The 27,964-nt window shown below is 39.9% G+C and overlaps 1 protein-coding gene across 4 annotated transcripts; it reads left to right on the top strand.

The window, feature by feature from the left end:
* The first annotated feature begins 148 nt into the window (after positions 1-148).
* Positions 149-27,952, top strand: LOC117432234 (calsyntenin-1). 4 transcript variants are annotated; one of them, XM_034053841.3, is made up of 19 exons: positions 149-577; positions 11,392-11,514; positions 14,644-14,673; positions 15,743-15,938; positions 17,052-17,260; positions 17,493-17,642; positions 17,859-18,044; positions 18,295-18,543; positions 19,031-19,152; positions 19,366-19,528; positions 20,215-20,250; positions 21,293-21,450; positions 21,736-21,884; positions 21,999-22,225; positions 22,812-22,982; positions 23,217-23,362; positions 23,542-23,677; positions 24,451-24,635; positions 25,194-27,952. In XM_034053841.3, the coding sequence occupies exons 1-19, from the start codon at positions 496-498 to the stop codon at positions 25,398-25,400; spliced, it is 2,925 nt and encodes a 974-aa protein (XP_033909732.3). In that variant the 5' UTR covers positions 149-495; the 3' UTR covers positions 25,401-27,952. The 4 variants fall into 4 exon arrangements, with proteins under 4 accessions (XP_033909732.3, XP_058857716.1, XP_058857715.1 ...); XM_059001733.1 differs by lacking the exon at positions 20,215-20,250 and having other exon boundaries at positions 150-577; XM_059001732.1 differs by lacking the exon at positions 14,644-14,673 and having other exon boundaries at positions 150-577.
* Positions 27,953-27,964: the final 12 nt, after the last annotated feature.

Genomic DNA, 27,964 nt, shown 5'->3' on the forward strand with positions numbered 1-27,964 from the left:
CACTAAATCACTAGGTTTGAACGCTACAGTTCAAATGAACATCGTGTAAATTAAAATGTGTGTTCAGAACCAATTAAAAAAAACAAAAACGTATGGGTCATGGTGACTTAGAGAGAAAAGGTCAGTGTCTGGGGGCATTCCCTGACAGTCTGGGAAAATTTGCAAGGGGACGGGTCACAACGCCAACATCCCCCAGCACTTGTGTTTTTTCATCATCAGATCGCAGGAGCTCGATGATCAAGGCGTAGCGGCTGCAGCACTCCCACAATAACAGTGCTGACGTCACGCAGCCATTAGTTCCCGCTGGAGCCACAGCAGCAGCAGCAGCAGCAGCGGCGAAGGGGATTGAAGGGAATAGCGGCGGTGGCGGAGGCAGCAGCAGCCATCTTAGATCTGCTGAGCAGAGAGAGAACGCATTCTTTGGATTTTTGCGCTTCATCAGAATCCTTTTTTATTTATTAATATTATTAACAATCAGGTTTTTTTTTGTAAAGCATGAATGTGCGAAGGTGTAAGCCTCCTGCGTATGTAGCCTGGCTGGTTCTTGGGTTATTATATGGAGTTGATGCGGATAAAGGTAAGAGAAAGCGCTGGAGATTTTGTTTTTTTCTCTCTCTCGTTGCATCCTTTTCCATCTCGCCCTGCTGGTTGGGGAATCTGTTGTCACATCGCATCCCTTAACACTGGAGGTGGCAGGGAATTATGGATACCATGCAGTTTGTACTGTGTTGAAAATCGTGATTAAAAAAAAAAACACGAATATATTAATCATTTGGCTAAAAATATTATTGTTGGTTGAATTTAATAGTAGGATAAAGTCACATTAAATCACATGATTTTTGACGGTGTTTTTAAATGACTGTTTTTTATTGTAATAATGTTACTGACAATTTGCATTACACAACATGGTATAATAAATTGTTCACGCTTCTCTGCAGTTAATTTTAAGCATAGATGCATGTCTGACATATTTCCAATTCACTGTCCAGGCAGAAGTGGTTGCATTAATTTTCCCCCGAGGGCGAGGTTTTGAATATTCCTGTTGTTAAATATATCGTATCTTCAGGAGTTCAGTTTTCTTTCTCATTTAAATTTGTTCATTTGTGAAACAAATAAAACAACATTTCCGTTTTTTCAAGTGTGATAGTGTGCTCACTCGTTTCAATCCAGTGCGTTTTCATAAACCTTTATTTCGTTCATGGATTAAGACTGGGTGAGGTGAAGGATGTTGCTTCAATCTATAGTCTTTTTAATATATATATATATATATATATATATATATATATATATATATATATATATATATATATATATATATATATATGGCTGTGGCTATTAATACTCATACTTCTGACCATGAATAGTTAAAATGCTTGAAGTATTGCCTCCCCGCATCGATTACTCTGGAAAATAAGCCTTTTTAAACATACGCATTGCAGATCTTCTCACAGCCCCAGTTCAAGGAGCTTTTAAAATGTAATGTGCTTTAGTACTAGTTTCGGTGTTGCCTAATATTACCCCGTACAGCACAGTTGTTAATAACGTGTAGCAGTCGGCATTTAATGTTGGTATTAGCTGGCAAATCCATGTAATGGAAGGAACAAGCTGTGGAAAAGCTGGATGCAGCCAGCCATATATGTAACCCTGCCCTGCAGCTGGGAAAATACATGACCAATAACCCAGCAGGTTCATTTTGGAGCAATTAACTATCATTTCACAGTGCTTAACTTGCTTGGTCAGAGATTTTTTATTTGATGCACATATAGACTGATCCACAATACCTCATTCTAAAAACTGCTTTAGTTACCAAAGCAAAGGACAGGACCTATACGACGGCCTCAGCGTTTTAATTTATGTCTTGAGATTTGTGTTTTAATAATGGTAGAGCTGGTGTCTTCGCCCGTGCTTTTGAAACCATTCCCCTGTGAAGTGTTTTGAGGTATGGCCACTTCAGTTTTCTGCAGCCCCAGAGGGTAGCAGTGAGTGTGTGTGTGTGTGTGGTCAGGATTATACTGTATGTTTTCAATTCTCATTATTACCCAATAGTTCCTAGAGTTTTGCATGCTTCAGAGTTAAATGGCAAAAGCAATTAGTGTGACCTTGCACTATGGCTTAGAACAAATCATGCACACGTGGACTATCAGGTTTAAAAACAAAACGTGCACACTTGATGTCCTGGTAAAGACTGAATTAGATACACACCAGGAGAACAGAGAGTTTGTACTCTGTTCAGTACGATCTGTATATCTAAACACAGATGTCTGTTTATATCAGGTTTTGCAGCTCTATCAAAGCTGTAGGTTTATGTAAGCTGCATGATAAACCTATGCCCTGGAGCTTCAGATTTTGTGTGGTGGAAAGCTAAGGCTGTTTTGACTTTGCTTGACTGGTAATGTATATTGTGCACTTCAGTTTAACCACCCTTGCTTTTGAAGTAAAGTTTGTACATCTGGTTATTTTTGGGAGTTGTCTAATTTGGCTGGATTTTTAGAAGTAGTCAAACTGGATACATTGTTAGTTTGGGTAAAGCAAAGGTATCTACTGGTTGCTTGCATTTAATTTTTAACCACATGCTTGAGGTTACAGTATGACACGTCTCATCTCTGTTTGAAATGTACATCCTGCATGAGGATTTTTAAAATGCTTTACAGGTTAAAGATGTACAGTACCTGGCTCAGTGTAATGATGCTTCTGTTTGATGTAACCCCAGGCATGTGGCTTATTTATTGCTTCACATCGGTGGTTTATGTGGCTTTTTATTTGCTGACACATTTCAGTAGCTGTCAACTAATTTGTGGGACTTTCCATCTGCTGTAATTAGTGTAATTAACACAGATCTAAAGACATAACAAACTTGATGTGTTGCTTAGCAAAACGCTGTGGTTTGAGTGCTCTGTAAATGTGATTGCAAAACGTCTTATCAGCTAAAGATGTGCAAGTGAAGGCACTGCAGAGTGGTTGGGGTTAAAATCAAACTGCAGGCATGCACTGGTAAGTGTCCTGGTGTATAGTACAGTCCATGAAACTGAAGTTATGACTAATCATGTATGACGTGCTGTCTTTCTATGTATCTTATCACATTTGTGATAATGATTTAAATACTATCTATACTGATATACTGATCCAGTGCCCTTCTGTTTATTTCAGGACAGATAATTCAAGCAGTCTGCTGTGAAAATGTTTACCCGCACATTAAGTTATACCAAGGATCAAGTTGTTTTTACTTTGCTGCCAGCTTGCTCTGTAATTATGGGTTACAATAACTTGACCGGGGGGGCTACCACATTTAATTCTTTACTTGTGCCCTGTAGTTCAGCGTGAGCTCTTTTGTAAATGCTTCTGATAGCCTTGTTTGTAAACAGTGACTTTTCAGACTCTAGTGGCGTGACCCACAGCAAACATCAACACTGCATTGCTCTACCTTTTGAGGAAATGTAGCAATAAACTTTTCCTGAAATGTAGCGATCGGGGTCTTTCACCCCTTTTTAAAGGTTATTGATTGGTCACTTGGCTTCAGGAATTGCCAGGTGGGTGTGCAGGAAGGGAAGGCTACTGTATCTGCTGGGGGATGTGTGTAAGTCCCTGGAATTATGGTAGGGGCTATACTTGGAAGGCTTTGTCTTGGTGCCATTAAAGTTTGGTTCTGCCATCTACTATCAAGAGTCTCTTTAGTAAATATGGCTGTAAACACTGAATTTGGTGGCTGGATCACAGTACGTTTGTCTGTGTCTTTTTTATAATTGATTTTATTGATGTGCTTAGTTTCTTTTATTAGGCTCATTGAATATTGTCCTCATTTCATGTGGAAATCGAATACGTTTTAGAATAATGCTGAAGCTGCAGTAAACAGTGGGCCCTTTGTATCCCGGACATTGTTTATTTTTTTTGAAGACTTTTTCTCTTTTGCAGTCCGTAATGCACCAGAAAGAGATTCGACTAAAGGCATCGCAGTGTAGGAACGAAATGCTGGGAAAGACATTCTGTTCCTGAAGCGCATCTCATTTGTGAAATTTGTTCCCGAAGTCGCGGTTCTCCTTTGCACTGCTTCCATCCGTGGGAACCTTTTGGTTTTTGTTTTTTTCGCATATTTGACTCGGGCAAATGGTTTTCTGGGATATGTGGTTCCCATTATTGGGTCTTGTAAACAGTAGTGAAAGGTTTTAATTTAAACCCGACTGCTGCAGTACGTGCAACTTGTTTTCACAAAGAAAGTGAAGTGTAATAATCTGAAAGATAACTTTTTGATTGTGCATTACTTTATTTTTTAAACATACCTTCAAGTCAAACACTGCAAGCTGCAGCAAAGATCATGCCAGATGGGAGACTAGTTATTCTTCAAGAGGATACAGCAATGAAAGCAGCCTTCTATATGTATTCACTCGGCTTCAGTTCGTCATGGAGTCCTAGTGTGGCTGTCCTCAAGGAAGCACTAGGGAAGCTTGGGCATCTACAAAGGCAGCAAGTTCTGTTTAAAACAAGGGAAACGTGTTGCGAGCAGAGGAGGGCACACTGCAATGCTTTCTAGCCAAAAAACAAGAAAGTCATAATGCATTGAATAGTGTGAAGTGCCTTGTAGTTGATTGATCTGGGGTAATTGTAGTTTCAAAGGGGGATTTATAGCTGGAGATGTTAAGAGGCTAAGCTGCAATCTGTTACAGGAAGGTAGCTTTGAGAGACCAGTGTCTGAGAATTGAACATCTTTAAGGAGGGGTAGTGGGTGCGGTGTTTAATCAACAGAGCAATTACATTTTTTTTAAGGGAATTAATTGTAGCATATGCTACATGTCCTGAGTTGTCAATGTGCTGTAGGCTTTTAATGCAAACTGTTGATGCACTCCCTGCCACATTTTAGTAGCTGCCAACCACTGCTTAGGAAATGAAGTGAGAAAATGAAATGCTTTTTTAATACTCCTTGTTCAATATTAATGACATTGGAGATCATTCTAGCAATGAAGACTAGTCTGAAGTTGAATGCATTTTCCCATTCATTTAAAAAAATAAATATGAGCCGCTTATTTCTTTGGTCTTGAAAGGCATGTTACTAGACCTTTGTCCAAAGAACACCAAGGAGTGATGGAGAAATCGGTCAATCTAAAAAACATGTTTTCGTAGATTCCTTAAGTATGACCAGCTGTCTTATTGCATGACCTGACTCACCAGATTATGATGGATACTTGTCTGTGTGTGGGTTTTAATCAGCATTCAAACGTGTTCATGTGCCAGGGATACACAGCGATAGTATGCTAATTGTTTGCCCTACACTACATGAGGCAGTTCAACACCTTTGGGATTTACAAGCCTTTTGCATTAAGACACTTGCACCTGTTGGCCACTCTTAAAAGCTTTACAGAATGCCGATAATGAGTCTCCAACATGTAAACTACACCGTTTATCCATAACCCATCACCCCTTTGCAATGCATGTTGCTAAGGCAATAAAAGCAATGATGTAATATGCAACATAAACTGTTGCTGTAAGACTCTATTTGTACTGGAGCTGCAGCATTGGCTTTGCTTTCTCTTATCTGGTTGAGCTGCACAGACAGTCAGAGTGGTGCATGGGGAGTGAACGCAGGGCAAATGCCAGACAGACATATGAGAACTCTAGTATTAGCTGTTAACTGGATTGGCATGAGATAAGAGGCCTTGTTTGCTCCCTGCTTTTCTTTTGAAGGCGTAGCTGCAAACTTCAGTTAATGTTTAGGCTCCTGTCTAAACGAGTCAAAGTTAAGTGGTTTCTGTAGTAGAGTCCCAGACAGTATAATCATCTTCAACTTGGTGCTTGAAGGATGTTTTTATGCATGCATCTGTATGCTCTCTTATAAGCATTGGGGGTTCTGTTTGTCAAAAGAATTTAAAGGTTGAATTAAAATGACAATTTTCAAACGTTTTAACATTTTCTGTACTGATGCCTTTTCCTGCTTCTTTATACATATTATGTTTGGCACGATCTCAGTCCTGGATTATTGCAGCAGTTTATTCTCCTTGTACACAGACCTTTGGAAATGGCAAGATTGTGTTTGAGTTGGGTGGTACCCTTCAATATCTTTCACTGGAAATGCAATCTTTGTTTACTGATGAGAAAGATTGTTGTGTGCTGAGAGTGACTGCTTATCCATGCACGGGAATGGGATTGTTGTGTGCTGTGAGTGACTGCATATCCATGCACGGGAATGGGATTGTTGTGTGCTGTGAGTGACTGCATATCCATGCACGGGAATGGGATTGTTGTGTGCTGTGAGTGACTGCATATCCATGCACCGGAATGGGATTGTTGTGTGCTGTGAGTGACTGCATATCCGTGCACGGGAATGGGATTGTTGTGTGCTGTGAGTGACTGCATATCCGTGCACGGGAATGGGATTGTTGTGTGCTGTGAGTGACTGCATATCCGTGCACGGGAATGGGATTGTTGTGTGCTGTGAGTGACTGCATATCCGTGCACGGGAATGGGATTGTTGTGTGCTGTGAGTGACTGCATATCCGTGCACGGGAATGGGATTGTTGTGTGCTGTGAGTGACTGCATATCCGTGCACGGGAATGGGATTGTTGTGTGCTGTGAGTGACTGCATATCCGTGCACGGGAATGGGATTGTTGTGTGCTGTGAGTGACTGCATATCCGTGCACGGGAATGGGATTGTTGTGTGCTGTGAGTGACTGCATATCCGTGCACGGGAATGGGATTGTTGTGTGCTGTGAGTGACTGCATATCCGTGCACGGGAATGGGATTGTTGTGTGCTGTGAGTGACTGCATATCCGTGCACGGGAATGGGATTGTTGTGTGCTGTGAGTGACTGCATATCCGTGCACGGGAATGGGATTGTTGTGTGCTGTGAGTGACTGCATATCCGTGCACGGGAATGGGATTGTTGTGTGCTGTGAGTGACTGCATATCCATGCACGGGAATGGGATTGTTGTGTGCTGAGAGTGACTGCATATCCATGCACGGGAATGGGATTGTTGTGTGCTGTGAGTGACTGCATATCCATGCACTGGAATGGGATTGTTGTGTGCTGTGAGTGACTGCATATCCATGCACTGGAATGGGATTGTTGTGTGCTGTGAGTGACTGCATATCCATGCACGGGAATGGGATTGTACTGAACCTCCAGGAACTGGAGGGATTCCCACCTGTTGCTGGACATAGCTACTGATTAGGAAGAGCTAAATCTTTCCGGTTGAACCATTTCCTCCAAATGGCTTTTGTTTTGTTCACCACCTGTTAAAATGGTCAACGGTTTAGAAGACATCTTGCAGTGGCTGCGTACATCACTTGGATTCATTTTTCATGCATTTTTAACAAAGCCCTTCGTTTTGACTTGGTATCCCATCAGGTCAAGATAGACTGTTCTATGTGTCTTAATTTAGGCACTGTTTCTTTGAATCTAGATAACAAGGTTTTGTTGCAGATGGACAGAATTTTTACAACAAATAAGCAAGGGGAATTAATGACAGTACTTCAACAGGTTGGTTTCTTTTAAGTATTGATCAGTTCAAATGTATGCAGAATATACGATGTGATGTTCCGTATGCTTAACATGACCCTAGAGGAAGTGTATTACAATCTTTTTACACTTTGTTTTATATCACTTTGATAGTAGTTAGAATAGTCTCCTACTGCTAAAATGCATGTTCATTCACATAGAGTATTGAATGCCATTCACATTTGATGCTTACCAGGGTTACATACCATTCCAAGCATAGGCTTGTCTATTTGCCTTTTATAAAAAAACTAGATCCTAACAAGGAGATATTACTGTACATTTGTATGCTTAATATACTTGAGGGATTGCTTGCTTTTGCTGTAGCTGCTCCTGTTACATGCTGTGATGCAGTAGCATAGCTTTTGGAGGTTCTAAACTTGGATTGTGTGTTTTTAAATAGTAGGAAGTCATTTCAGAAAGCTTGTCCAAGAGTACATTTAGGAATACGTTGCCCTTGTGGTCAGTATTTATAGCTAGTTGGATCTCTGTGGTTGTTGAAGCTGAAACTGAACCCCATTAGAAAGTGGCTCTCCCATGCTGCACCGTGGGAGAAAGCACTAGCACAGTCGGGGACATTCCTCATTTTGTGTAACACATGAATATCATTTTTTTTTTTTCATAAATTTAATTAGCATTTGTCACGACTAATTGTCCTTCATGCGTGCGCTACAGCATGGTACATGTTAATGCAGGATTGTTTTGCCTGTTTGTTGGAACAATACAACATCCTGTTTGGAAACTGCCATTTCCTTTGGCACACTAGAATTATGTCATTTTTTTTCGGAAGCAAAGTTTGTGACTTTTTTATTTTTAAAGGGGAAGAATCTGTGATGTCGCGGTCTGTGTGCCTAATTTGCACTTTTTTCTTAGGCATTTTCTTCTGGACTGTCTGAAGTTTTAATACTTTTATTTAAGAAAATAAAGCTACTGTTCTATAAAGGAAAAAAGCGCCATATAGGCTAGTTCATTTAGTTAAGTGTATACTGGTCCCCACAAACTGCTAGCCTACTATGCTGATGTAGTAATTCATCTAGTTAAATGATATTGGGTGTTGAGTGGAAGGCATCTGTGGTTATCCAGTCTCCCAGGGCAACATGCATTTATATATGACCTTGTTACAAAAAGGGATTGAGAGGTCGGGGGTCATGCATGGTCTCTTTCAACTTTCCTCACTTCACATTTAGGTATTGCAGAGGGGACAGGTATCTTATTACAGCTTGAGCAGGGAATGAGAAATCATACTCTTTTTCACATGCTAGTAAAATGTAACTATCAAACTTTTTTTGACCCCCAAGTATTTCCATCAATAGCTGTATTTATAAAGCAGTACTATGCAGAAAACCCCCTCCAGAACCCATCTAAAACATGCTCAGTTGTTCCCTAAATGTAAATGGAATCCAGTCTTTATTTACTCAAGTCAAGCTAGCTAGAAATGCAGAGGCTAGAATGTACAGTGTAACTTCATTATAACGAACCCGCCTGGGACCTGGAGAAATGTTCGTTATATCAGGGTGTTCACTGTAATAGGGTTTGACAATTTGCTGTATCAGAATAATGAAGTAACGCCCAAATTGAATTGAACATCTTTATACAGTAGTTCTTTCAAGACAACTTCACATTGATCAACATTTAAACTCTATATTTAAAAGAAAACAGTAAAGAAATGAAAAAAAGTACACTTACATGCTGAATACATATCCAGCGTAGATTGCTTCATATTTTCTTGCTTTTCTCAATGCTTACCTCCTCACGCCTGTTGCCATGGTTGCAGTTTGTGTGAAGATGGCAACAATTGCATACGTCACACATGATTCGCACTACAATAGGTTATCTATGAATCAGCCTTATCTTTGAATTAGCCTACCAAGGTCTTTGTTTTCACTGAGAGAATAACACATTCACACTGGAGAGTTCAGTGTCAGTCCTTGCTGCTTGGATCATTAAAGGGGGTTCGTTATAAGAAGGGTTTGTTGTAGTGAATTTGGACTGTATTTTAAAACTTCTTGTCACTTTTTGACTTTGTAATAAAGACACTTGCCTGCTTCTGTATTATGTTGCTGAAAGGTTTCCTTAATAAACTCCCTGAGCTGCCCCCCAGCCATTCTAAACTGTGAAATCATGCCCACAGGACTGCTCTCAAGTTCTCATGTCCTGAGGTTACAAATACAGAAACGTATTCGCCGCATCATTATACTGTTGACAATTACTGCAGCTTTGATTATCAACTAAGGAGCGTTGCATACAGACCATTGTGTGTGTCACAGCTTCTGCTGTTTACTTTGGGGGCTGTACTAAAAGCGATTGAAGTATTCAAAGTTAGGAATCAGCCTTCCAATGTTAAGTAACGGTTTGCAGTGTCACTATTTGTGATGAGTCTTTACAGTTTGGTCAAAACCTTTTGCATAATACTCTTGAGCTGTTGCAAGGTACTGTAAAGGGTAATTACTAAATATTATGCACATCTTGCTTACCAAATCAATTTGGATTTTGTTTTCATATCCGTAAGAGTACGGTCATATTACAAAACTACGTGATGTTTATTTTTCTGAAGATTTGCACACCAAGTAAGTTTAAGAAGATTATCTTGGTGGTTGACCAGTCTAGTCCAGAAGCCTGTCCAAAGATGTATATACTTTGGGTCATATGAGGCCTTAATATAAGAAGATTAAAGGGAATCATCAGCAAGGGTTTTACAGTACATGCTCGGAGAGGAAATTTACTTCCCAGCAGGCTCTGCCCAGAGATTTGAAGAATAACACAAGTGTGTGTGTGTTTTGGTTTGTATCTAGGTTAAATTAAAAACATATCTGACATTGTTTCTTTCTCTCCTCTCGGGTTATAAATTCAGGCTCTTGTGGGATAAGCAAATGCCACTGAACAGCTGTCTTGTAGTTGCATTTGAGGAGCGTTACACAGGTTAAGGAATGCTATGGGATACCCACAGGAAGTGATGGATTCTTTTCTTGGAACCTTTTGGAACCTTTTGTTCAGGGGACAGGGAAAGAAGGCTTGCTATTCTAGTTAGGTAGGGTACCTGCAATAAAGACAGTTGTCCTGTTTGGTTTATAATTGCACGCAAGGGTTCTGTTTGGTTTCAATCTTTGACACATTTGTTTGTAATCCTTATTTAATTCTGGGGTCTGTATTTGAAAGGTAATCCATGGATTTACAGCAATGAGTTTGAAAGCTCGCCTAAAATCTCATGGGAGGCAAGTGGAAAATGTTCTTAGCTTTCTTTTGCTGGTGACTATCAAAGTTGAGTGTGACTCACAAGGAGTGCCCCACATGCACTGTGGTTTTGTCATTTCCGCTTACCAATAAGGGCTTTCTATTATGCCATGGTGAATAGTGTCTGGCAAGTCGAATTCCAGGGTGCGTAACAGCCCAGTCGCTACGTCAACGAAGTAGCAAGTGGCCTCAATATTTACAGACACTTCTTGCCGTGTTGTGTGTGGTGGAAGTCGTTTACTACAAACCTTGGAGGTTTATTCATTTATGGATCACTCTCTCTGTACAGCTTAATGTCCATAAGTTCAGGAAGCGCGAGTACATGCACACCCCTCTGGCATGCTTTAAATACGTCGAACCTGCTTCCACAATATGCATGCTTCACCCACGTGATCCTGTTTAAAAGGGGAATGTAACTGATTTTACAGACTAGGGAAAGAAAGCAGCACGTTGAATACACTTGGGTTGGTCTTTGTGTTCCTGTGCTGTTCGCTATCAAAGTCATGTGATCAAAGCCAGTGGCTTGATCCGGACTGCCCAGCTGATCTAAATTCCCAAATCAAGGGTTGTGTTCTCATGTACAGGAAGCCCACTAAGAGGTGCTTTTACAATCAGTTAGTGTCAAGCTGCTTGAATGAACATACCGTTCATATTCTTTCTTTCTTCTTTTCCGCAGTTAATAAGCACAAACCATGGATTGAAACGACATATCATGGTATAGTAACAGAGAATGATGACAAGGTGCTTTTGGATCCTCCATTAATAGCCCTGGATAAGGATGCACCGCTGCGCTACGCAGGTAAGGCTTTCTAATAAAATGTACACCCTTTTTAACTTTGAGAGGCGAGATCCTTTTGCTCCCGCAGGTTATCCGCTGCAAGCAGTAGTCTTCACATTTGCTGCAGATGTTTTTGTCGGTTCTTCCTTTCTGACAGAGCTACAGTATGATACCAAGGAACCACAATAACCTTGTTAGGATCTCCTGTTGGAAAGGATTTTTTTTAGTAAGTGCACCAGATGTGATGTGCAATTCAGTCAGGTTGACATCTTTCACAGTATGCGCACACATACTGGAAACTGGATTGATGTATTGTATCAGCGTCCAGGCCATATTACATTGGTTTTATTTAGCTATCTACTAAGGACCATTTGTCAGAATCCTCTTAATTTATCATCCAGCACGAGAACATTAATAGGATCCAGTGGAACAAACTTGATGTGTGCTCATTACCCTGAACAGTAAAGTACCTTCTGAAAGTGCTTGGGTGCAGGGGTGTAACTCCATAATGTTTGTGTTCAAGATGTTTTTGAGTTACATGAACGTTTGAGGTTTTAAAGCAGTTGGCCACCACATTGTGGTTCTTATTAAGAAGCATCAAAGTTTTCTTTTTATCTCCTTTTATTTTTTTTATTGGGGGAAGAACAATATGGTAAAACAACAAATCTGTCATTCCAGTTTTCAAAGTTGCCTTTTTAATAATGGCAGCCACTTAATTACAGTGCCACATTGGCAACTGTTTATAGATGTGTACAGTTCTGTTTAAAAAAAAAAAAATAATAAATAAAAAAAAAAATTGGGAGTCTTTTAATGGTACGTAATACTGTAAATGAACAGTAGCTCTCTGTCTTTTTAAAATAGATGCTTTCTAACCAAGTTAACTGTGTCTTAATAGGCAGGCAGACAATTAATTTTAGTTTAGAATTGGAATTAAGAATTTAGTTTGCTCCTAATTTGAGACAGTGTTCTGTAGCTTAATCTGAATTGGTGTTCTCTATCCGGAGATGGGGGGGAAAGCCTGACGTTGGGCAAACTTGCTGAAGCCTTTCTTCTGCTTTCTGTTCTCTCGTCCTTCCTAGGGGTGAGTTTGGTAGTTCACATGCCCCAGTGGGTGAGTGTTGCTGCTGTGCTGTCCGGAGCTCTTGCAGTGCAGTGCTAGCCAGTCCTTGTTTGTTCACGGTGCAAGGTCCTGCTGACGTGCTGTCTGCAGACAAGAACAAATGTGTAATGTATGAGTCAGCAGGGCAGCAGCGCCCGACGCACACATGTGAATAGAGTCCATCTGAAAAGAGTGTTATCAGCCCAGTGTTTGCAGAAATACTGAGTAATGGGGTGGTTAGTTTAACACTGTCAATAAAGACCATTCATGAAGTGGATGGCTATGACATTTCCAAAGGAAAACTCTAGATTGCTAGCTATTTATAGGTCATGAATGTGTTTCTTAAATACAAAACTTACTTGTTGTGCTTGTGGAAGTGGACAGTGTGTGTGTTAAAATGATCATTTCTGTTTTAGCAGGGGCACATTTAAGACTGTATAAATCTAGTAACACAAGTGCTACATTTATAATTCTGATTCTGTACATCCTTTCTGCTGTACGTGGAGTACATACATTTCAGCCTCCCTCCTCGCCTAGGTGATCTAATCTAGCACATTGTCTGAATTTAAAGCAGGAGCACATCCCTGCAGTAAAGCAGCTGCTCCTGCCTGTTCAGCGTTTACCTGCAGGCACCAAATACCATCAGTAACTGTGTTGATGTCACCTGTTTTAATCCCCTAGGGCTACTTTTTTTTTTTTTTTTTTTTTTTTTTTGGGGCGCTGCACTTTGAATGCTTTCAGTGCTGTTAAACTTGTGAAAGGCCAGGTAATTTTATTTTATTAAACTGCAATTTAATTCAATCTGGTGTGTTCTATACTGTAAGGAAGAGGTATACATTTTTGCAATGCCGTCTTTGATAGATCTATATACAATATAAGTGGGACAGTTCAGGCTTTCATTGTCCCAAAAAAAGGGGTACTGATTTTTTTTCTAAGTCATGTTTGCTTGGGAATTTGTGACTTCAACTCGGATTTTATTGTTCGAAGTAACCTTTCATTAGGCCAGGAACAGTTCTTTGATGCATGGATGGTTCTGAACAGGAACGCTCTATTGAAAATCTATTGCTGCTTATTCTTAAACAAATAATGTCTGGCTCATCAATCGTTGCATATGAAAATGGATCTGACTGGCAATGAAATAAAATGCAGTCGACCTGGTGAAGGCTTTGAAAACCTGGATTACAATTTTTATGTTTGTCTTTAATGGGAGGGCTGCAGGAGTGAGCAGTTTGGATTGCTAGATTTAGAGCATTGCTTGGTTTGTACAAACTATACTGTAACTAACATCTCTATTGGGAAGTAATAAAAGGCTACATGTGAAACACTTCATTTTTTATTTAGAGATGCACGCTAAGTAAACGATTAATCATTTTGGATTCGTTTACATACGTTTCAGTGATAACGTCTTGCTGTTTACTGAGGGGTAACTGGAACCTCGTTCCTGACTTTCGGTTTGAGAGGTGCATTATGTAAAGTTAGTGTTTGCTGCCATTTACAGTAGAATGAGGCCAGCTCAGAACAAAAGGACAAAAGGCACTATTGTATTGCTGAGCAAGGCGTTTCATTATGTCTTGCTACGCTTTCCTTTTGAATAGTAACTACTGTTTTTTAAAATGCTTAAAGAACAGAACTCTTGGTTTGAAATAATAAAATAATTCATTGCCTATTTTATTAGAGCCAACTTTCTTTTCAACAGATTATTGTATTCCAGGGATCAGTTGGTTGGCCTGAAATGTTATCTTTCTTATAGTAACTACATATGCATCTGCTGTCTACTGTTACAGAATCTTATGAAAGGGGTACTACTGTAGAAATGTAACAATTGGGAGTTTAAAGTTTAGGTGTTTTTTTTTTTCAGGTAAGTACTGTATACTTTTATAGAAATATGCACTTTTTTTCTTAAATGGCTATATACTATATTAAGCCTCGTAGTTTATTGCAAACTGCTTTTGAATGTAAATTGTTGCCCTTGAACTGCCCCCTGTTCTTGCACCTTCTTCTTCAACCTGTCCTTTTATGACTGACTCGGGTTTATCTTGTCTCCCTTATAGAGAGTTTTGAGGTGACTGTCACCAAGGAAGGTGATGATGGGTTCTCTATCTATCCCCCTTTTTTTATAAAGTTATATTAACCCACTAACTCTGGTTATGACCTGGGGAATCAGCACTTATACAGAAACTCATGTCATGTTCTGTAAAAAAAAAAAAAAAAAAAAGAACTGGATGAAGAGAGTGATGAAAAACCCCCTGGTTAGAAATATCCATGCATGAGACATCCATTACAATGCATACAGTACCCCCTCCCTCTCCCCGTGCTGTACTGTAACTGTATATATGAAACAGTCCATGTTAAAACATTTGCACAATAATTTGTGTTCTGTTTTTTATGCATTTTATTTAGTTCTGCACAAAACCTCCATGTGATACAGCACACATCAAGCCCCGTTTGCAGTGCAGAAGCATGATCTCTGTTTGTACTCCCTACTCTTGGATGTCTGACAAGTTGATATTTCTAACACAGATTCTCATCCAGTGGTTTATTTCGATTCCCAATATATATATTTTTTTAATTTTGGGGGGCAGACCCATTGCACAGGAAGACTTTTTTTATCTTCGTTTTATTTTTTTATTTCGTCTGGGTTAAAACCATTGACAGAATTTCTGAAATGGTGCTGAGCCTATAACCAAAGCTTCTTCACCTTTGCACTTTAACCTGATTGCTGCGGTCAAGATAACCAGCTGCCCAGCTCTCCTCAGTAGCCTGGTATGGAAGATATGCCAGCGGCCTTGGCTGTACATTAATTTTTTTCTAGCTGTCTTAAGTACTCCTGTGAAATGCCTGTCTACATCTTTCTCTGTTTTTCCTGCATGACTGGATGCAATGTGAACAAGTGGCTTGAAAGGCAAGCGTATGCTCCTTTTATTTCTTTTAACTAAAGTTCCCAATACTCTCCCATCTGAAGCACAGTGCTTTTGCTTTCTCCACAGACCCTCACAATAAAACCCTTGGCTGCCAAATATGGACGTACTTTGTTCATAGAATGTTAATGGAATGTTGGTTGTGTTGGAGTGGGTTGGGTTCTGACATCTACCTTGTGTTTTTTTTTTTTTTGTTTGTTTCTTGTTCCCCTCACCATTAAAACACATCAAGGTGAAATTTGTGGATTTAGGATCCATGGTCAGAATGTCCCCTTTGAAGCTGTGGTACTTGACAAAACCACTGGCGAGGGGGTCTTACGGACCAAAGAAAAACTGGATTGTGAACTCCAGAAGGAACACACGTTTACTATCCAGGCTTATGACTGTGGAGAGGGACCAGATGGGGCCAATATGAAAAAATCCCACAAGTAAGCTTCAGAAGGACACAACAGTTGCAGGAATGTCTTTGTTATATGATGTGGTTTCATTTATTAAATAAACCAGATTTTTCTTCACGGCAAGAAACTGCTGCAAATTTCAGTAAAAATTAATAAGCATAGGCTGAAGGGGAAACTTGTTTTCTGACATTTCTAGTTCTGGAGAGGTTATGCTGTTCATTTAGAGTGGAGAACTTTGGGAAAGGCTTATAGCATCTGAATTTGAGGACTATTTTCAAAATGGATTAAACTAGATAGAATTGCCATTGTCAGCCGTTCCATAGATTAGATGCAATTCAATTATCAGAGGAATGTCATGCCTGAGACCCTATATCTAGGTTGTCCAGATGCTTTTAAAATCAAATAATATATGCATTAAGCTCCACTAATGTATCATCTGAGCAGCCAAGTGGAGCTTTAAATCGATTAGGATTGGAAAGTCATTTATCTAACTAACTATTTATAAATTGCATAAATGCCTGTGTTTCGAAGAGGAGCCAGCTGCACCATATACCTGAACCAGTAACTGGATAGGTTGCTTTAGTATAGGGTTCGGTACCTAAGTAATAGCCTTAACAGACAAGGATTGTGTCTTTGGTTAACTGATGATGAAGGAACTAGCTGAAGGATCTGCCTGCTTTTCTTTTCTTAAAGTATTACCTTATTAATGTGACTGAGGTTAAGATATGGATGACTTAATGGACAGATGGAATATGCTAAGTAATAAATGGCCATTTCTCCACCAGAGATTCATTACCTGCAGAGTAGATTTGAAAAACAAATGGCTCCACAAATAGCCATTGCATTATTAGATCTATTGCAAGCCAAAACTGCAGTTATTCACCTTTTTTATGGCAGCTATCCCAGTGTCCCAGTGCTGTGCAGTTCTAAGAGAGCAAATCAAATTTCGCAATTGAAAAATGGCAGCGTGAGGTTAAGGATGAGAAGCTGTAATAACGTGGATGATGTGAATGTAGAAAATCCCAGGTGTACCCTCAATAGAGGCCTGCAAGGTACAAGAAGAGTGGGTCTAAGAAATAGAGCATTGTTGGGAAGGAACTACAGATCTGTTGGGTAATTCTTTTCTAATGTGTCCTTTTTCAGAGCGAATGTGCACATCCAGGTGAATGATGTGAACGAGTATTCTCCCGTGTTCAAAGAGAAGTCCTACAAAGCCACTGTCATTGAAGGAAAGAAGTATGACAACATCCTGAAGGTGGAAGCTGTTGATGCTGACTGCTCATTCCAATTCAGCCAGATCTGCAACTATGAAATCGTAACTCCAGATGTGCCTTTCACCATTGACAAAGATGGTAAGACAAGACCGGTTATATATATATATATAAATTATAAAATATTGTATCTGAATTTGGAACCAGAAGCTGTTTTGAATTGCACAGCTTATAATATCCAGCAGTACTGCTGTAGAGTGCAAGGCTATTTTTAATGGACTGTATAATTTTGGTAACTTTGTTTATTCTGACAGCAACCTGCTGTAAAACATGCTTTTAGACTTTTTTTTTTTCCCTTCAATGTATTTCTCAGGATACATTAGGAACACAGAGAAGCTGAACCACAGCAAGGAGCGCTCGTACAAACTGACCGTCACTGCATATGACTGTGGCAAGAAAAGAGCTACTGATGATGTTCTTGTCAAAATAAACATTAAACCGACATGTAAACCGGGCTGGCAAGGTAGGGTGCCCACTTGAGCAGGGTCTTCAGTCCTAGTTATGTCGGCACTGATTAGCTAATATATATGAATCTGTATTGTCTTACATTTCTTAATTGTACCTTTTTATTAATTGCTATACCTAACATTGATGGGTTGCTTCAATCCGCAGGCTATTTTTTGAAACCCTTGTTTCTGTTCAGTTCAGGCTGGAGTATAATGTAATACTGGTTTTGCAGATTGGAGTAAACGGATGGAATATGAACCTGGCACAGGAAGTTTGTCTCTGTTTCCCAGCATGCACTTGGAAACCTGCGAAGAGCCAATTACCTCTATTCAAGCAAACATTGAACTTGAGACTAACCATATTGGGAAAGGATGCGACCGAGATACATACTCTGAGAAGTCACTCCATCGGCTATGTGGTACGAACACAGTTCATAACTGGGGCCCCCTATTTAAAAGGAATGGGACAAAGAGTCTAGCACAGGGATTACTAAACAGTTGCACGTAAAGTTCCCCTAATTTACAAGCTACTGTGAGATGTGTTAGTAACTTGTCCGCTATGGTCATGTCTGTGTAAAAAGCTGTTGCTTTAGGGAGCTAAACAGTAAAGCTTTGAAGTGTATGTGTTTTACCAGGATTTATTTTGATGGCTTGTCTTTCCTTTTGTAGGTGCTTCCTCCGGCACAGTGGAACTTCTTCCAGCCCCCAGCAGCACTGCTAACTGGACTGTCGGGCTCCCCACTGACAATGGCCACGATAGCGACCAGGTGTTTGAGTTCAATGGCACTCAGGCGATCAGGATCCCAGAGGGGATTGTGACCTCCAGCCTGAAGAAACCGTTCACCATCTCGGTGTGGATGAGACACGGGCCTGGTGCCAGAGAGAAGGAGACCATTCTGTGCAGCTCTGACATGACAGGTACTGTGTGGTTGTGGTCTTGAGGCTCAAAGCCTCTCCTCTCCCATCTTACAGAAACTGTCTACGAAGAAAACAGTTTTGTGTTGCCTTTGTCAATGCATTTGAACAGGGAGGTTTGCTGTGGGTTGACATAATAGATTTATTAATAAGACAGTTTCACTGTGAATCTGATCCTACAGAAAAATGTAAGCTCTTGGCTTTAACACTTACACTGCAAAGAAAATGCAGGCTGTAAATTGGCCTTTTTAAAATGCGAGTGTGCTGCTTCTTGTCCAAACAGCACACAATCATATGCATCTAGGCTACTTTGTTTTTAAGCTGTGTGAAATGGATGTGTTGATATTCAGTACATTAAGTATTGACTGTAAGAGGTATTGTTTGTTCTTCTGATATAATATTGTATCTTGCATAAATCTTCATATAATTGCTAGTGCCACAGGTGCACTGCTCTAAGCTGTGACCTAATTGCGGTTCACTATCCCTACAGATATGAACCGTCATCACTATTCCCTCTACGTACACAGCTGCAGGCTGGTGTTCCTGTTCCGCCAGGATCCAGCGGAAAACGAGAACTACAAACCTGCTGAGTTCCACTGGAAACTGGATCAGGTGTGTGGAGAACTCCCTCGTCAGCTGAACTATATTGTTCTAGACTTTCTTAATGTGTACAAGCAGTGCTGACCCTCACGAGCTGGCGACAGAGCTTGTATATTTTTCCGTGTCTGTATGCGCTGGTTCTTTTTTCTAGCTAGAATCGTATTTCTGCTGTACGGTACGAGTAAGGGACTAATCAGTGTGACTTTACGTTGTGACCCTGGGCAGGTGTGTGATAAGGAGTGGCATCACTACGTGTTGAATATCGAATTCCCATCTGTGGCACTCTATGTTGATGGCAACTCCTATGATCCCTTCCTTGTGACTGAAGATTACCCTCTTCATCCTTCCAAGATTGAAACTCAGCTGGTGGTTGGAGCGTGCTGGCAAGGTAAACTCTGAATACCAGGGTACTTAAAACAGTTAACAGAAACTGAGAAGTTCTCAGCATCCAGATTGGAATGGCATTTTTAGATTACCAACGTATCACAAAATGGTCATTCAGATACAGAACTAGAATATTAACTTGGAATGAAGTTATTTCCCCATTGCATTAAAACTGCTGTTCGTTGAATAGAGTTACTGCTTTGTTGTGGAAATGCATCACACAATTGAATCTAATTTTCAAGTTCTACTGTTTTATGCTTTTTTGTATACGTAGAAAGTACTAGGATTAACAACACTGCTCTATAAAGGAACATTTATCCTATGACCATCCTACAACTATTGTAAATATTCTGCATCCCCTTTGGAATATCCTCTGAAATAGTTAATAGTAACAATTTTTTTCCTTTTTTGAAATGCGTTTTACCCCTATGGGCGAATTGCCCATGTAATACTTTTAGCATGAAGGGCTACAGTGGAAAGTCAGGTCAAGAAAATCAAGTTTAAATTGTGTTCAGCAAAATAAAATAAAAAAATAATCAAGCTAGTTTTCTAGTCCAGGAAGTGCATTATTAAGCTACTGAGATTTGGATTTGACTCTTCTTTCTTGTACTAAAATGTATTTGCAAAAAAAGAAAGTTAACTTTATGAACCCCACCCTGTTCCCTCTGTTTTTTTCTTGCCTTTCTACAGAACAGGAGAATGAGACTGTAACTGAGACCTTTGCAGGTTGCTGGAGTGTTTCCCTACTATTAAACCCTTTTCATTCCATATCTCTATATAGCATGACATGTATGCTTTGTGCTTTTAATGCCATTGATATTGTTTGGTCTTCCCTGCTTGTGGGTTTTGTTCCTGCACTTAGTTTGCCTAACCAAAAATGTATTTTTATTGTTGGAATCTTAACAGCTGTGAGGTGAAGTACATTACACAGTCATGAAAACAAAATCGTCCTTGGCTAGGTGCTTATTTTAGAGGGAGGCATTTGTTGTGAATTGGCACTTCTGCTTTTCCGATTTTCATTTTTGATACGCTATTTTGTACAGTAAGCTTAATGGGCTGCTGTGTGACCTTGTACTCTATATCCCAAGCCCATACTGTGCTAATTTACCTTATTGACCTTGAATTTTACTGCTTCACATCCCCAAAGAGGAAGCGAAGCTGTGAGTGTGTTTGGAAAGGCCTTGCCATCTATAAATTATAACTTGTAATATTGCCTTGCCTTTTAAGGAACCGTCTCGGTTCATAGACAGTAGTGAGCGGTTTCTGAGAGATGCGTGTAGTGCTGATCACCAGCAGTGTCCTGTGTCTCTGATGGTGGTTAGTGTCGTTTTGGCAGTGATCCGTTGTGTGCATGCCTCAGTCTTGTATAACCAGTACTGTAGTTTTGAGAGGGAGGAAAAAAGAAGAATGGTGTTAAAGGAAGAGGAAAAGCTTTTAAAATATTTTAGAAATTCTGAAATGCTAAACGCATGCTTATCACTACCTCACTACCTCACTGACTTATCAGCTGCAGTGGTGCATTATCATTTCTTAATTTCTTTTTTATTTGAGGTTTAAATGGCCACTTGCATGATGGTACACTTTAATCCATCCGTTGTATTTGCAAGTTTAAAATGCTGGAGAATGAAGTTCTACTAACTTGCATGAACACCTCATCAGCTGGACATCAAGAACTGCATGATTTGGTTTGCATAAACGCAGGGGAAAAAAAAGCTTTATTCGTGTTAATTTAAAAAAAAAAAAAAGCTTTTTCTTTTGTTCCCAATAGGTGGTATTCTTCGTATGTCCCAGTTTTTCAGAGGTAACTTGGCTGGCTTGATGATTCGTTCTGGCAAACTGGAGAACAAGAAAGTAATTGATTGTCTGTACACCTGCAAGGAGGGGCTGGACATACAGCTTCCTGAAGAAGTGGGCACTGGCATAAAGGTACATGGTTAGGTAACCTGTTATACCTGGACCATACTGGCAAATCGCTTCAGGATGAAATCTGGAGCTGGATTTATTATTTCTCACTGTGTAAAATGAAGCCTAGCGAGGGTTAAGGCAACAGCATGATGGACAGGAAGAATAATACTGTTTTTTTTTAAATGCTAATAGTGATTTTAAAATGACTCTCAGCATATTGAAATAGCTAAAGAACAGATGGGAGACTTCATTTTCAAACTGCAGGCATTTGCTTTGCTGATGAGTTTCACTGTTAATCTGATGCAGGTTCAGTTTAACCCCAGCCAGTCCCTATTGACTATGGAGGGAGATGACGTTGAGAGCTTCGACAAGGCAATGCAGCACATCTCCTATTTGAATTCACGTCAGTTCCCAACCCCTGGAATCAGGAGGCTTAAAGTCACAACCACTGTCAAGTATGTCAAATCCTTTAGAATGTCTTCCAATAACTTTGGCAACGCCACAATGTAACATCAGTTCTTTCCAATGTTCAGAAAGAGAATTCCATTTTTATTTTGTCTGGGTTCCAGGTGTTTCAACGAGGAGACCTGCATCGCTGTACCTGACGCAGAGGGCTACGTCATGGTGCTACAACCCGAGGAACCCAAGATCAGCCTGAGTGGCATTGATCACTTTGCACGGGCTGCCTCTGAATTCGAGAGCAATGAAGGGGTGATCCTCTTCCCAGAGCTGCGCATTGTCAGCACCATCACTCGAGAAGTGGAGCCAGAGGGAGAAGGAGAGGACGACCCCACAGGTACGGGTGAAGATTACACTCCTGGGACTGGGGTTTTGGGGGTCACCACATGTTTACAGAAAGCTCATACCATGTGCTATACATAATACCCAATTACTTAAGTGTCTCCTGTTAGGCTGCCATATGGCATGGATGTGCTTTAAAGCTATGGTCAAATGTTTTGCATCACCTATTAGGATTGAGACATTCATTTAAAGAAAAACTATAGCAACATAATTTTGATCTTATTTAACATCCTACAATCAAAAACTACAAAATGATATTGTGAAAGTCTACTGGAAGCCAGAATTAGTACAGTTTCATGTTGGATTTCAAAATGTCAATTTTTTTCATTAAGTATATGGGGAAAACTATAAAGCGGTATTTAATTCAATATGTTTCCGTAGCATTTATTCAGCAGGTTTCATTCGAATTTACAAAGCAAAATGAGTTCATTCTATATGGTGATGCTAAACTTTTGGCCATAGCGGTAGTGTACAAGAGTATGTTTATTTCTCAGGTGGAGCCTTCTATACTGTGCCCTGTAAGATTGGAATGGAATACATGTCCAGTAGGCTTTTTACCAGTTTCTGGTTTCTCTTTTCAGTTCAAGAGTCCGTGGTATCGGAGGAGATCATGCACAATCTGGATACGTGTGAGGTTGCCGTCCTGGGAGATGAGCTGAACGCAGAGCAGGAGAGCTTGGAAGTTGATCTTGTTCTGATTCAGCAAAAGGGAATGGAAATGAGCAGCTCCAACCTCGGCATGATCATTACAGGTGGGTCCTGGCATTGGCTAGACATTGCACTAGTGCCTGCCCTGCAGGATGCAGAGGACTGTCCTTTTCGGGTGCCACTTGCAAAAAACTGCATTTTGAAAAGCTTTAACATTTATCTTCGGTAAGGTAATGCTAATCTGGGTCTGTGAATCCAGCCATAAGATGCACGTAATTATCGTTTAACTGATCTGCTAATTTGACTCAAGAAGGCTAACTTGTATCTGTATTTTGCAGGTGTGGACACCATGGATAACTACGAGCAAGTTCTGCACCTGATCCGCTACAGAAACTGGCACACACAGTCCCTCTTTGACAGAAAATTTAAGCTGGTTTGCTCGGAGCTTAATGGTCGCTATATCAGCAATGAGTTTAAGGTTGAGGTAAGCGGTTGGACTTCAATTCTCATTGAGTAATGCTGTACAGTAACAGATTGAAGCTAGTTCTTAGGTTCAGTCTTGGTCTCTACTAAGTCAGTAAAGGACTACCTAGTAGTAAATCCCACTTTCTTCTACAGCCTTCTTAAACGTGGCTCTGAAATCAACTTTTTTTTTTCTTGCAGGTCAATGTTATTCACACCGCCAACCCAGTTGATCACCCCAACAATGTAATGGCACAGCCGGAGTTTGTTAATCCAATGCACCATGGTTCTGTGGATCTGTCTGGACATAACCTGGTTAATGCACACCAGTCATCAGGTACTTTCCACAAAGCAATTTCTGCATTGAACTTTGACACATTGCATACCAGATCTGTTATTTTTAGTGTTCACTTCCAACGCGTCTGGTGTGCAAAGATGACTGCTTTTAAATTGTTATCGGCCAAGGTGCCTCCCCGAAGTAAATATCAATGGATGCTGTCATTGTGAACACGCCTAACAATGGATCAAAACAATAGTTTTGTTTTGACATCTAGACATCACTTTTATGTAACATGTGCAAAACACACCGACTTTAGTATAATACATTAATAATTCTTTCTTAATACAATATGGATCCGGTATGCAATGGCCTTTAACCAGGAAACTTCTGATTTTGTGTGTGTGTGTGTGTGTGGGCTATTTTTATGAAAATAGCCAGTTAATGTAAAATCCTGACCTTGGTAAAGACTCACTATTTGTTTCTGTTTTACATTGGATAATGAATAGTACCAGACCGTGGAATTAGGATTAAACTCAGTCAAAGTGGGTATGGAAAGACATAACTGTTAATAAAGTGTTGTAAAGCAGGGTTGGAGGAAATGAACTTGCATACTTTTTCAATAACGTTCACAGGAAATGCAGAATTGAGCAATCAGTTAAAGCCAGTAGTAATGCTATGAATGTTATCCACTGTTATCTTTTTTTTTTAAGTAGATGTGTTGGCATTTCTTACTGACAGAAGTATACGTTTTTTTCCTTACAACCAAGGGAGGGTGTGTTTAATACAGTGGTTACAAAAGAAAATGACACGTGTGCTTTGCTTTTATGCAGTTGTCCCTAGCGCTGCCACCATTGTAATTGTGGTCTGCGTCAGCTTCCTTGCCTTCATGATTATCCTGGGAGTCTTCCGAATCCGCGCTGCGCACCAAAAGACCGTGAGGGACCATGAGAGCGGAAAAGAGAACGAGATGGACTGGGACGACTCAGCCTTGACCATCACAGTCAATCCCATGGAGGTAAGCTGCCTGGAGATGACAGCCCTGACATTTCTAACCTTTGAAAGTGTGTGTGCGTGCATCCCTTTTGTATGCAAAACGGGCAGCTTGAGCCTGGAAGATGGATAATCTACCAAAAACAGTTTCAGCTTTTCACTGAAGCTAGCAGTCAAATATGGGTTGTGGCTGCGATCCGTGTGTTCAGAGCTGAATCTCATGCATTTCCCAGTGTTAAGAGGTGAACTGCATGCCAAACTGGTCTGTCAACTTCGGTCTTGGTCTTATGGCTTAAATATTTGGTCATTGTTACAACTCATTAGTAAAACTAAAGCATTTAATACAGTGATGTAGCTGATTGGTGTTAATGCCAGTCTTGTACAGGGTTGGTGCGGTAAACCCCAATTCATTTTTAAATGAAACTTAATAATGTACAGCGAGATTTTGATCTCTACCACAAACGATTTTCAGATGGCTGCACTAATTCTGTTACCCACAGCGATATGCCTTTTTAAAATGAAAGAATTGCTGAATGTCAGAAATCCTGGCACAATAAACCAATTTTATTAATCACCATTCCAGACCTATGAGGACCAGCACAGCAGTGAGGAGGAGGAGGAGGAGGAGGAAGAGGAGGAGGAGGAGGAGAGCGAGGACGGAGAGGAGGAAGACGACATCACTAGCGCAGAGTCTGAGAGCAGCGAGGAGGAAGAGGGGGAGCAAGAGGACCAACAGAACGTCAACCGACAGCAGCAGCTGGAGTGGGATGACTCCACCCTCACCTACTGAGTCCACAGGAGATCCATGCTTTCCAGGACCACTGTCTATCCACTCCATTGTTCCCAAGGACCCATAGTGTAAAGAAAAAAAAAAACGAATTCTGTGGTGGCTGGCATTGCTGCTTAAGCTTCTAGTGGCCAAGGCTTATTTTGACGTGGCAGATATTCCTAGAACCTTTAGTAGTTAGTTTAGTTGCCATATTAGGAGCATCAGAATTTTTTTTTTTTAATGTACCTGTACAAAATGTTTGCCCTGGCCACCAGATTATTATATTTTTTTTTATGCTATGTAGGGAACCACCTTGCACTTTTCTTCATGTCATCTCAGCTGAATGGTAGGCATGGCACACGAATTTCAGAACATCCTGTTTGCTCACCGAGCAGCTTTGGTCTTTACTGTTTTCTTCTGTGAGATGGAAGGGTTTTTGTTTTAATTTAAAAGAAAGCGAATAAGCTTAGTTTCAGTCTGTTCATTACAGAATTTCTCCTTTTTAGCGCATGAGAGAAGTGGCAAAAGGTTATGTAGAGGAGGGAAAAAAAAACAAAAAACTTGTAAATATAATTAAATTGTGTAATTAGTCATTGTGGTAGATAAGACTGGGATTAAATATGGGGGTCCAATATGTAAACTGAAGATCTTGTCACAGATGCAGTATGTACTGTAGCATTATGTCACCATGACTATAGCATGCTCCAAAACTGTCAAAGCTCTTCTTTCATGCTTGTATAATGCTTGCATCAGGGGAAAGAAACCCATGAAAAGTGCAGAGGTTTCTATGAAAATGTGTAGTTTTTGGTTTTGGGGGTGGGAAATATGTGGCTACACTTTATTCAGCACCTGATTGCTTTTTCTCCCCTATTTTTTAATTTTTTTTTTTAATTAAGCAGACATGTTATTCTGGGGCATGCGTAAATATAAAATGTTTTATTTTTTAACATGTTATTAAAGCCCATGTTAATTTCAGTAGAGGCTGCATTTTTAAAAAATGTTGCATACTAATTGTTTTTGATCCCAGTCTGTCTGTGAAGCAAGCGCTGTCTTGTTCCTGTAACTTTATAAACTGGCTACGTTGTTTTTACGTGAATCTCTACAGCTCGATTCTTGTGCTTATTCAACCTGCTCTGACTGATTGAACCTGGTCACTACATCTTGGAGTATCAGCCTGGCAGTTGCCTCTTTTCCTTTACATAGAAGATGGACAGGCTTGGATGCTGCCAGATATTTAATATGGGGAAAGGGTTTTTGAGATGCTTTTGAAAACAAAGGACCAGTTGTGGATCGAGCTGCATTTCCAATAGTTTATTGTACATCGAACTGTACTGCAGTTGTTTTAAGCTATTTGTTTACATTTAGTAAACTTGTTTTTCGTCCTGGTAATATTAAAGTATACAAATGAAATTGGAACATTTTGTGGATCAAGTTAGGGATATTTGAACTTTTTTTTTTTTTTTAAACTTTCTGCCTCCCCATTTCTAAATATTTTTACTGGAACTGGATTAATTGTTTGCTAAAATGACTAAACCTCTTTAGTGCTCAAAGCTAGGTATATGTTTCTAAGAGCAGGAATGCAGTGGAGATGAGGTTGAGGAAATGCATTGTAAATGTAATAAATTACTGGGTAAATAAGTAATGTAAATGTATGTTTATGAATGACAAATTTAACACGATGGGGGCAAAGACGATGGGGAAAACTAGATTGTGTTTCTCTGCTAGTACAGTTTTAGAATTGTGAACCACTTTGCTTTTCTTAGTAACTTACACAAGGAAAGATGATAATAAAAGGTAGGAGGCCTTTTGAAAACCATTGTCATTAAAAATAACAAAATCAGAAGTACGATTTCCCAGTGAAAACTGATGACCTCGTGTACAGTAGCAGAGGGCATGGGAATGTTTGAAGTGTATAATGTTAAACAGAGTAAGAAGGTTTGCGTTACTTTAGTAGCTCAGACTGACCTGCTTATTTGCCTGTGTCTCCTCTTCTTAAACTAGGACCTGACCGGAGAGAAATGGCCGTTTCAATTGGGATTGCTTCTGTTGGTGTTGGGAGTGCCTTTTGCCTTTCACGACTCATTAACTGTACCAAAACTCACGCAAGCAGTTTTGTGGTTTGTTTTAGTTTTTGTAGTTTTTGAAATGCTAGATTTTAATCTGGGAAATGTTTTTTTTAATTTAATTTTTAATGTTTATGTTGTAATGAGAAACTGCTAGTTTTTATCAGAAGTGGAACTTTTAATGGTCTGTCTTGTGTTCATGTTGAGGTGTACAAGAATGAAGTCTTTTCCATTTACATTTTAGATATTGTATTTAGACTAAAATGATCATGTTTTGAAAAGCTAATGCTGAAAGGATGTAAACTTGTTAATGCTGTATGTAGCCAATGTGGGTATAAACTTACAGATCTGTATATGGTGATAGGTCACTTTTGAACAGTCTCTTAAGCTCCAATAAATTTCCAGTTCTTAATCCTATGTTATGTAGGTGTCTTGCCTACTTCAGTATCCGGGGCAATATGAAACATACGTGTTCTAGTACCTGACCAGAATAAATGTTTGTATGACCAACACGCAGCCTTT

This window comes from Acipenser ruthenus, chromosome 27 (genome assembly GCF_902713425.1).
Source record: "Acipenser ruthenus chromosome 27, fAciRut3.2 maternal haplotype, whole genome shotgun sequence".
In the NCBI taxonomy this organism is placed as follows: domain Eukaryota; kingdom Metazoa; phylum Chordata; class Actinopteri; order Acipenseriformes; family Acipenseridae; genus Acipenser; species Acipenser ruthenus.

Excerpts from the sequence above, each read along its gene's own strand:
- LOC117432234 (XM_034053841.3), top strand. The coding sequence starts at position 496 with ATGAATGTGCGAAGGTGTAAGCCTCCTGCGTATGTAGCCTGGCTGGTT. Across the intron at positions 17,261-17,492 it reads TTTCACCATTGACAAAGATG|GATACATTAGGAACACAGAG; the intron begins GTAAGACAAGAC and ends TGTATTTCTCAG. Across the intron at positions 18,544-19,030 it reads GTGCAGCTCTGACATGACAG|ATATGAACCGTCATCACTAT; the intron begins GTACTGTGTGGT and ends CTATCCCTACAG.